This window comes from Halictus rubicundus, chromosome 1 (genome assembly GCF_050948215.1).
Source record: "Halictus rubicundus isolate RS-2024b chromosome 1, iyHalRubi1_principal, whole genome shotgun sequence".
Taxonomy (NCBI): Eukaryota; Metazoa; Arthropoda; class Insecta; order Hymenoptera; family Halictidae; genus Halictus; species Halictus rubicundus.
This window is the reverse complement of record NC_135149.1, coordinates 9,508,457-9,519,819: the sequence shown is the minus strand read 5'-3', so window position 1 is coordinate 9,519,819 and position 11,363 is coordinate 9,508,457. Positions and strand designations below refer to the sequence as shown.

The 11,363-nt window shown below is 40.3% G+C and overlaps 2 protein-coding genes and 1 long non-coding RNA gene across 8 annotated transcripts in view; 2 read left to right on the top strand and 1 right to left on the bottom strand.

Annotated features, from left to right (window-relative positions):
- The window catches only part of LOC143353969 (UNC93-like protein), a 32,083-nt gene extending 25,884 nt beyond the window's left edge, over positions 1-6,199 (top strand). The window contains exons 5-7 of the mRNA XM_076787597.1: positions 1,684-1,843; positions 2,168-2,435; positions 4,599-6,199. Coding sequence (XP_076643712.1) covers positions 1,684-1,843; positions 2,168-2,435; positions 4,599-4,870 — 700 coding nt within the window. The 3' untranslated portion in view covers positions 4,871-6,199. The remainder of the gene's footprint in view (positions 1-1,683; positions 1,844-2,167; positions 2,436-4,598) is intronic.
- On the top strand, positions 20-1,677 carry LOC143354084 (uncharacterized). The gene is made up of 3 exons (XR_013082274.1): positions 20-450; positions 522-615; positions 1,379-1,677. It is a non-coding gene; the product is annotated as an uncharacterized LOC143354084 (long non-coding RNA).
- Positions 6,200-7,209: 1,010 nt separating the features above from the next.
- The window catches only part of Pdm3 (POU-domain protein pdm3), a 283,616-nt gene continuing 279,462 nt past the window's right edge, over positions 7,210-11,363 (bottom strand). For all 6 annotated transcript variants that reach the window (XM_076787513.1, XM_076787523.1, XM_076787541.1 and 3 more), the window contains one exon: positions 7,210-11,050. In XM_076787513.1, the coding sequence (XP_076643628.1) occupies positions 10,926-11,050 (125 nt within the window). In that variant the 3' untranslated portion in view covers positions 7,210-10,925. The remainder of the gene's footprint in view (positions 11,051-11,363) is intronic.

The window sequence follows — 11,363 nt, the reverse complement described above, 5'->3', positions numbered from 1 at the left end:
ATGTGTCTTGAGTTTTTCACTTGCTAAATCACGCAAAAATATTCTAGACAAAAATGAACGATGGATTCAGAAAGTAGAGGCTTTCACCTTTAAAATGAATCCAGGTTCATTGCGGTACTATTTTTTTCTGCAAAATTATCATGGTTTGAAAATCGAGAATTCACTGCATGTGTGTTTCTTTAACTATTTTTCTTTGATAATGTCCGATGCTGTTTTATCCCTCTCTTAAAAAATAGTCTGCAAGTTTGAACTGAAAATGTACGTAAACAATCATTCGAATTTTCTCCGGCTAATGTACATGCTCGAGTATACTAATCAATAAAATCCGTCAGTCGAGCGACTCGGCGCGTTTAATCCGAGGCTGAAAGCTGTCGAAATCCGGGAAAAATTGCCAGAAAATGCACGTAATCGCGAACAGCATGGAGAATTTGTACGTTTCATCTGGCATCGGTAAGAGCTCGCGTGTAAATCGCTCGAGGAAAATGATTACGCATGCGTCACCCGATATTCGATTCCCTTAGAAATCCACGTTATGAAAATCAGCCTCATCAAAGAAATATTGGAAACCGATACACGCGACGCACGTATGGAATTTCAGTGCACCGAGACTCGCAAGTGAATACAATATGCAGGCTTTTAAGTGGGAGAGTGTGTACACTTTCATCCGGAATTCACCGAACAGTTACATCAGGATAAACAGCAAACATCAAATAAAATTAAATTAACACCGTCTTTAACGATTTTAACACTCTACCTTTAAGTAAATATTGTTTTGAGCAGATGACCATTGCAGTTTTACAAAATAAAAATAATATATGCAAAATAAAAATTGTACGCGTCAATTAGAGGAAATTATAGTCGAATAAAAGTTAACTGCATACTCATTTTTACGAATCTCACCACGGAATGCACTGCAATAGGAAACTAATAAATGGAAATACTTGAGTTGAATATCTGCTTTAAATTTTCTATGTGCAGAATAAAAATAAATTCTTATGAATCCTGGAGAAGGATGGTGAAATTGCAATCATAAATGCAGCAGACTACAGTATTGCTCCATCTAAGGGGAAACTCCACTCTTTAAATCTGTGGTCGATTCATTCACGAAAATTTTGTTTTATGTGTTTATAGACGCTTCAGAGTGTACCATTTCTCAGAAAAAATAAGTCCAATGATTTTTACGGGACAGTTTGAGAATCGAAATTATTTTTGAAAATGGAAAATTTTGTGATGAAATACTTTTTGGAGTCACGGTATGCATGTAGAATAATATTTTCCATTTGAAATCAACGCTCAAATAATTCAGTAATAATTTCAACTTCAAAAATAATTTGATCAACCGGATGTGCAATTTTAATCGAATATTTTCTGCCGGTAGGGTTCGCAATCGACCAGCTAAGTCGAAGCGTATGACCACCGGTAGAAGTCGTGTACGTTCGATTTGCGAGTGAGGCGAAACGCATTGCACACGGTGTGTCATAAATCCTCCGCAGATAGCTGGATGTATTCGCGAATCGCGGAATTGATAGCAGATTGAACCGCGATCGAGTACGCGATATTGTTCCTCTTGAAAGAATCGCGACAATAGTCGCATCGATTAATTCAGGACCGAAACGTGTGTGCATGTAAGCATTCGCATAGAAGCACGCGGTGTATCCGAGTCACTTGTTCGCTATGTTGCAGGTACAATAGAGGTAGATCTGGTTCAGCGACAGGATTGTCGGGCATCAAACTGCTGGCCGTGACGTTGAAACTGTTGAAGGAGAAGAGCCAGCTCTTGATACTGCCTATTATTATATTCATCGGGGCTGAACAAGCATTTCTGTTCGCCGATTACAATGCTGTTAGTAACATCCTTTTGTAATTTTCGTTAGCCTGTTTATCGCTACAACTACGCGAGTGTTTGCGAAAAAGATAAGAATCGAGAAACTGCTTCTCTGTTCTGAATTAGGTTGCTGCGCTGAATTTAAATTTAAACTCTAGAGAGGGGGGAAATATGAAATATTGTATTGTTCTGTGTGTACACTGAATGTTATCCTTCTTTTGGGCGTCGTTTATCCCTTATGCCAGTATGACACATTTTTCACTGATTTCGTTTCGCTGCAATTTTACAGTGGAGAAGTTGATTTCAATGCGGTCACTCCTGATTGATTGACTCTGGTTGCAGTCGTTTGTGTCCTGCGCCTGGGGAATTAGCAACATCGGATACGTGATGATCTGCTTCGGCGTGACGAACGCTATAGCTGCACTAGGGGCTGGATCCATAATGAAATTAACGGGAAGGAAGGCCCTAATGGTATTCGCCTTCTGTCTTCACGTGGGAATTTTAGTGTTCCTGTTGCGCTGGAAACCAACGCCTGATCAAAGCTCAATATTCTTCCTGATGTCTGGATTATGGGGTCTTTGTGACGCTATGTGGCTGGTTCAAGTAAACGGTATGAGCTCCATCCTCTTATAAATCAATTCTTGTCAATCACAGGGGAAGATATTTTGTCGACTTATTACCATTCATTTTTCAAAAAAGGGTACCAGCGTCAGTTAAAAAAGTAACACTTCAATTAAACTACTGATGGTAAAATTATTAAATTTTCTATCTCATCGACTATAGAATAGAAAGCATTACCAATTTCGTGTCGCAATTGACGTTATCGATAACTCATGAATCCGGGGATATTACTAGTAAGAATCGAGTATCTTGTGTACTCCATTCCCACTACGAATGCTTGAAATGATTTACACACAAAAAATGCATAAGGCGCGTACAATTGCGTCAACTTGTCGTAGAGGCACTTAGATTCAGAACAAAATATTTGATCGGGTTGAAAAATTGAAAACGCGCGACTTCTAATTTTGAAGAAAAATTCGCACGATTTTAGGAGGAATTTCTGAATTGATTTTAGAATGTCATTGTATAATCAGATATTCCGAAGTAAATATTTTGCCATTGATTTAATAATGGGACGGACATGCTGAAGGTAGGCCAAGGGTAAACACAGAAAACTTCCAAGAACCTCTGACCCACCCCGAGCTAGCTTAAGGTAAGCCAAGAAAGTGTTAAATGACCCTTGGTCTACCATAAGCTAGCTAAAGGTAGACTAAGGTAGGCAATGATAGCTCTGGAGGACCCCTGGTGAACCAGAAGGTAGGCAAGGCTAGACCAGTGTAGGCAAGTGTAGACTAGAGCAAAGTGTAGGCAAGCGTTGACGCCTGGTCAACCTCAAGGTAGGCCAGAGTGTGTAGGTATACTACCGAAGGTAGGCAAGGGTAGGCCAGTGTAGGCCAGGGTAGCTCTGGATGACCCCTGGCCAACCCCGAAGGTAGGCGAGAGTAGGCCAGAGCAGCTGAGAAAAACTCCTGGTCACCCCCAAAGTAGTCCATGACCCTTCTGGTCCCGCAGCCCCGCTCCTGCCTAAGTGTCCTACCTGACTGAGCGCGCTCGCCGAGGTCAGGTGCGCAGTGCGCAGTGATCTAAATAACTTTCAACACCCTAACTAATTTCGGTAGACCTCGATCGCCGTGATAATAATTATTGATAAGTTTGTCATTTCTTAACGTTTGTAACAATTTCTTTTTGGTAATGATGTCAACAAGCATTCTCTTGACTATCTTGCTATCTAATTTTTTAGTAAAAATAAGTAATAGAACTCGACCTACAGAATAACTTTTAATCCATGAATATTCGCACGCATTAATTTATCAAACACAATTCACTGGTAAATTCATTATTTCTAACTGATTAATATTTATAAAAATTCCCTTTGCCAATGATGCTGTCGAGTAACACCTTGGCTATCTTACCACCTAATTTTTTTGGAAAATATGGCTAATAGTACTCGAGATACAGAGTAACTTTTATAGCATGTCTTGAGCAAGTCCTAAAGCATGTCAGAGTAACTTTTATGCATGATCATTTGAGGTGTACAAGATTATGTAGTGTGTACTGTCCCATACTGGCTAACACTAGCCCATAGTCTGTGGTCCGGTTACTGCCAGCTACTGCAGTAAAGGTAGTTCTCTTCCTGATCGGCAGACAATATGAGAACGTTGGGCGTCCTCCATTGTTCACCCACAATAGTAAATTCGATACTGACTGTTGGTACAGCGTACCAGCAGTAGGGAAAGTACAATTTTCTGTGTTCAATTGTTGGTAAGTACTCCTTTCGATTAAAAAACAAATTGACGGTTTTTTGGAATCCCAGAAACAGACTTGTTTTGAATTTACACGACAATACATTGTTAAGCTTTCACGAATGATGAGCTAAATAATTAGACCAGCTAAATGGTACCTCTGATCACATCAAATTCTATTTAACGCTTATGTCAAAGGGTTAATATTTGAAAAAAGAAAGAAATTGTTATTTTGTTCCTGTGTCTTGCCATCAATGCAAATATTTTTTATTTTGCATATAGATCCGCAGACTATTTATGAATTAATTTGCAGGAATTAGGATAAAGAAAAAACATTCTACGTTTAATTGCGTAAATAATACGAAGATTTTCTATAATATAGTTAAACTTCTAACTTGAATTGACCAAATTGAATTGAATATGGGAATTAATTAGGAATCTTTCTCAAATTTCCTGTGCTTCATTTTCAGCGCTATCCGGTATCCTATTCCCTGGGAAAGAGGAAGCAGCGTTCTCAAACTTCCGGTTATGGGAATCCACAGGATCCGTGATCACGTACGCGTACAGTCCCTATCTTTGTACCCAAACGAAACTGTACGTGCTGATGGGAATCCTCTGTCTCGGAATGATCGGCTATGGTGCCATCGAATGGTCCGGCAAAGCCGACAGAAGGATGCCAGTGGCAAAACCAGATTTTGAGTTGGTGGGGAATGGTGACGCAAACGATACAACGAAACTTTGATACAACATTCACCGCCCTCGAAATTCAACTGTTGCAAACAAATGTACGAAATCTCGAAGCGATATTCTTGAATTCTTGAAACTTGAGCGAACCTTGCACTGGGAACCGCAGAGTGTCTATGAAGTCTTGAAAAATGTATAGGAAGCCAACTGTTTCTAACCACCTAAGAAATGAATGTGGGACGTCATATTGAGGTACATCAACATTAATATATAGGTTTCTATTTTTTTTTTCAGAGATAAGTACTGAATGAAAATTTCAAGATTTAGAGAATAAATACATGTAACTTGCAGGTTTATGTTTCAATTTTTTAAGTCAAAATGTTATAAACTTGAAGAAATATTAAAATAGGAATTATTTGTTTGTTTTGAAATCTCAGTTCTTGCAACATTGATTGCTGGTTGCCATTAAGCTACAATATAGATTACTTTATAGAGAATAGTAACTCCAAATTTTATCCGGACGTGTAATAATGCAAAAGAAAGCATAAAATGTCTACTTACCATTGTCTCTTACGATACGCCAAAATATCTAAATTTTGAAAAATTGTTTTGATACATTGTTCCATAGATAAAGAAAGTGCGAGGAAATTAAAACTAAATTAGATTTTTCGAATTATCGGGGTGGTCTACCCCCTTAATTGAGGAAAGAAATGAATTTACAGTCATCCTGTATGCGAAAACTTCTATATAGGATAAAGAATAAGCAGAGATCGAATGAAACTGTTAACTTTTGTAAATAAAAGTTATTTATCAAACTTTCAACTTTAAATTCCTTCAAATTCTTTTCTGTTTTAAGCTAATAACTTTGTATATTAATGCGTTAACTCTATTGTAAGAGTTCAGGTTTAACAGTTATTTTATATTCGATTAATAAACATTGTGGAGGATCATGTACTGTGAAATATAAAATTTAAGAATAGCTTTTTAATTGGTGTCATTTTGACAACTGTAAAAAAGACATTATTTCCCAACCCCTACATCCCTTAAGAATGTTTTAATTAAACTTGAGATCACAATGTTTTTAGAAAATCAGCTTGTCACAGTTTTAATTTTTTTAAAATAAAATACACGTTTGACTAGAAGTATTTCCTATTTTGAAGAAAGTTGAAATTACACTGTATCCAATTGGACATTGTAACAGTTCCATTCGACTGCAAAGAATAAATTTGCAAGTTCAATAGAATGTTCTAGTTGAAGTCGAATACAGAGAAACGTCCTCGTAGTATGATCGTGTAAATAATGTATAATTCCGCTATACATAAGAATCATACATAGAAATGATACATAATAAAGTCAGCCGCGAGCAGAGTGTCACGTTCTGTACAACTGATCGGGCGCGTAGCACGCAGTCAAAGAGCCAGGACCTGAAGATATGATCTTTGTGTGATTTGTACCACAATATATGTTTTTATTTTATTCTTGTGGACACCTACTAGATTTTACACAGGTATTTTCGCTTAAACGCTAAGATCTCATCATCCGTTCTCACTTTAAATACGTTAGTTTAATGTTACATCGTGTGTATCTAGGTGCTAACATTCAAGCTAAAGCTACGGCTGCTTAAGTTAATTGTATACTTAATGTGCTTAATTGCCATTTTCGAATGGTACCGGTGTCATTGTGTGGATGCGAATTGCGAATGCGATGCGTTCTTTTTTTTTCTTTCTTGCAATGCGCGATCGTATGCGCGTACATTTATGTGTCCTTGTGTATGCGTGTGTGTACACGTTTCTAACGTGATGACGCGCGCGCACGCACGCACGCACGCACGTATTATAATAATCTGTTTTTGTGTGTGACGCCGTTTTTTCCTGTCCTGTCTCTTCCGTTGTGTTGGAGTATCCTTTCTTGTCGTATGCCGATTCGTATGTTTATTGTGCCGTCACGATCAATTGCCTCCAGGATCGATGTTTTCGGGTTCGATGGCGATCGCTCTATCAGATCGACGGCTCTTTTTGTCACTTCCGGTTGTTTTCCCACGAACGAATCGCGACGTGGAATCAATTGACCCTGCATACCTCGTGCTCGCTCCGTCGTTTTTAAGGTTTTTCTCTCGCCTGATTGTGGATCGTGTGCTAGCTTAACCCTCGTTATGTACAATTCACGTTTTGCAGTTCAGTTTATATACTTTATAAAACGTAGTAGGAACTTTGGTTTCGCTGGGCAATGTTTCAGGAGCAGTTTCCTCGTTTTTCTCTACCTCGTTTTCTTCTGTTTTACGCCTTTTTTTTTTGTTTTGTTTCGTTCGTAATCGTTTCTCATTTTTTTTTTCATTTTCCATTGAAATCACCCTCTACTATTTCGGAATTGTGGTCGGAATCTATTTTGCACTGTTCGTCATCGTTACGTGTTTTTTTTTTTCTATTTTGGTACCCTGGACAAGCGATTCTACCGGAAACTGCTATAAAACATTCGCCCGTGGATCTATCTTCCTTAGAAATATGACACTCACGAATACAATTCACGATTTTTTTTGCTTTTAATACTCATGTTTATACTTCCGTAATGATCTATTTGAATATCAATTTCACGAAGAAAATACACATGATTTGTAAACTCTTCTCTCGCGCTCGTACTCGTTCGCTCTACGCTCGTTCTTTCTTTCTCTCACTTTTTTGTTTTTTATTATTCAGTGCTTCTCTCTCTCTCTCTCTCTCTCTCTCTCTCTCTCTCTCTCTCTCTCTCTCTCACTCCCTCACGTTCTCACGTTTAATTTTGTTTCGCCCATAGCGCGCCATACTACCCCCCACACTCCATTTTTTTCTCGTATAACAAAATTTAATAACCGGAATATCTCTGTACAAACATGTTCACTCTTTCTTTCCTCTTTCTCTCTATCAAAAATGACAACATACACACCTATCTCCACGCCCCCCTCCTCCCGACGCTCCGCTAGAGAAAAATTTTGAATTTTGAATTGTCTCTTGCTTTGTAAGTCCCACCCCCCGCCCCACGAAAAAACCGTATACCGTCCCGCCTATACTCGCACATGTATAATACAAACAACGTCTCGCGATTCTTTTATTTGTCACCCCCGTCGCCTCCATCACTTTATCTTTCTCACTCTCATTCTCTCGCTCTCTCGCTCTCACGTAATAATTTTCTCTCTTTGTGTATTTCGTTTAGGAACAGATCACTTTTGCTGGTGTCGTAAAACCGTAACCTTAAGAGTAAACTATATACCTTAAAGTACGCTGGTGTACCCCTTAAAAATTTATCTTCTGTTTTATTAACCATGTAAATTTTCTCTTCATGAATCGTCACCCAGCTATTTCATAGCTATTACGATATTAAAAGTATTAGCAGATTTTTTTTAATATAATATTACAGTCCCTAGGTGTCTCCTTAATATGTACACGCTACCCTCGCGCTCCTAGCGACGCTTCTGGTAAGGATCTGGTAGTTAATATCGTCGGGACGAGCTCAATCGTCCGTCTCGAGGTCGTTTCCCCCACTCCCTGTCGTTATTTGACCATCCATTGACGCGCGGTCGCCAGAGGAGGTGCACGGAGCGTGGCTGGATGGTGTATAGTGGGGATAGCCACGCCCCTCTAACCTCGAACGGCCGACTGATCACGCCCCGGCCACAGTTATCGTGTAATAGCCCATTACAACGGGAAGGATAGTTATCGGATAGTACATTTTGTTACCTTTCTCTTCCTCCTTTCAGCGCACATTCATACGTGCTAATTATTTACTCGAGTTGAGATATTTAAGAAATTGTCGTACCGTTTATGAGAGATGGGTGTCGCCTAGATTATCGTTTATTACACAAGAAGGAAAAAGGTCCGAGAAAAAGTTCGGTGGCGCACTATTCCAAAAACGACTATTTACCTCCGGACAGACGCGTGAAAGAAATAGTTCTTCTTCACATAAGCGGAACACATTCAAAGAAACCCTATTTATCTCTAACGATTACTGGGAGTACATGATTATATCATTGTGGTCGATAGTTAGCTCATAATAATCGTATTTATCGATCGTTCTCCAAACGAATTCCTCTGGATGCGTGAAAGTGGAATTTGTCCGCAGAAAGTCTGGCAACCCGGTTACTTCACGCCCCGCCCATAATCGATGCTCGTCGTTTCATCAGCATCTTCCTGACATACCAAAATCGTGGCCGAACCGTCGCCATTCGGATTGCTAGATTCACAGTATAATACGGTATATAGTTCGGGAGAAATCTTCTATAGCAGCCGTGACAAATTTACAGAACCGCTCGAGGCCACTCTCACCGCGAATCGTTGCGGGCGGGGCTAGTGCTCGAGGGCGTGGCCTGCGCGGCCACCTCCCAGCGACCTTGAGCGGCGATTTGAGTTGCTCCAACTATACTGGAGGTTAAGTACCATGGAAATCGCGGCAACGACGAACGTATAGAACCAGAACTCGCTTTTCAATTCCGGTCAAAGGAAAAATTGAATTTCCACAATCGGTTCGGTCGCGAGTTCTCCCAGTGGGCGGGACGCTTTCTCTTCAAACGCCAGCGGGCAAGTAGATCGAACATTTAGGAACGAAAGATGCGTAAATGTTTAATACGTATACTTCGTATATGGCAGATTATTACGGACTAGTGTTTCATTTTTCATCCCCCTATTCCCTCGATCGCCATTAACGTCCCTTTCCCTCGCGTTTCGAATGTAATTTCAAGAAGCATCGGAAGGAACCTTATTTTTAAAGACGTTAAACTTTCCTCGAGACATGTTTGATTTCTATCCCCCATTATTTTTATCTTCCCAACGATTTTTGCTGTATCTTTTATATATTTTTTTTTTTTCTCTTTTGCTTCGATCCCTAAATACGCGCGTAATTTACAGACGAGCACACCCAGAGAACAATGGCGGTTGAAACAGTTTAGTTCGTTGAAACGGAAGTCCCCGTAAGAAAATCGTTTTGTATGTAAGAAGAGAAAACTGAATTGGACACGATCGTTATAAACGACATCGGCGGTACTGTAAAACTTCTCCGTTGCTATTTCATGGACAACTGAATGGTAGGTATATCCTTGTATTTTTTATGGCATGTGAACTGTGGATGATGGTACTGTGTTGGTACTGTTTGTTACTATCGTTGCTTCAACTATGTTCTGTTCAGTGTGCAGGGCAGGGGCACTATGTCCCCCACGATCATTTTTATAGTCTTGTTCCCCGCGCGAGAAGCACGAAGATCGATCGGTAACGGCAGATAACTGTTCGCGCGAGCCCCGTTTGTGCTTCTTTATCGATCGTAGCTGATCCTCGGCTGGCTGGAAGCTTCTCAATTTTACGAACTAGATTTATCTGTGCGATTACTTGCGGAATTACTTATCCTAGAGTTGCGAGTCGAGGCGTGGATCACTCGAAACCGTCTTTCCATCGTGCCCGCGAACGCGACCCGTGTGCCTCGGTTCGTTTAATTAAAAAAGAATATTCTCGAAAGCCCGCGAAATCTCAAATTTCGATTGATCGTCCGTTGGTAACGCACCGGTGTACCGTTCGTGGAGACTCTGCGATTGATCCGCGGCTTGCTAACCGTGGGAAAATGCATGATCCGCGTGTACCACCGATGGTAAACGCCTTTCGCACGACGATCATAAGCCGAGGATCGATCGGACAATCCCGGTGATCGACGCTCGACTCCTGTACATCACATATTCATCGATTAAAGTTATTTACAGATAGGTCTCGTATACGCCTGCAATCACAATGATCTTTACATCGACCGGCAGCACAGCTGCGCTCAGCGTGCTGTTTAAAATTCAAAGCCGGCACTCGTTCAAACGCTTGAATGTTTAAACTGTTCTCTCTCTCTCCCTCCCCCCCCCCCCCCTCTTTAAACCCGCCGATTTGTCGGAGTATATTAATAATGCGACACTGAGATTCGATTTCCTTCCTACGCCGGGAGCCCACCTGTCCGGCGATTTTCATCAGCGGAGATCATCCCGATGGAAACAACCGGCGTTCCCAACGATCGGCGTTCTTCAGATGATGCGCAAGATCGAGTCCTTAAAGCTTCACTTTGTTTGTTCACTGGTTCTCCCGCGACTGGTCCTGAGTCTCCAGATGCCGCACTATTATCTACATCATGTTCTTCGCCATCGATCTCACTGTGTTCTTCTGGGCCTGCCTCTTGTTACAGAACCAAATCCTTATCACCTCCCTATCGTAGCCGAGTCTCTCCGCTAGTTTCGTGATTTCTGTGCCTGAAAATGCCATTTTGCAAATTAGAACAGGCTCGTGAAGATGCTTATTGCTCAAAAGATACTATTCGCACTTTTGTTTTACCGATTTTGTAACACGAAACATCGAGATTCTGCAGGAGCTTATTTTTATCGGTTCATGAATACGAACTATTTCTTTTTTTGTCAGAATGTTGGTAATTATTTTTTAAAACAGGACGGGGGTTAACGAAAAAATGTTTCGCACCCAATGTACGAATAATTACAATGACGGAATATAAAGCCACAAAGAATGTAATTCGTCAGACACTTTAATTTATATAAATAATTATTAAGA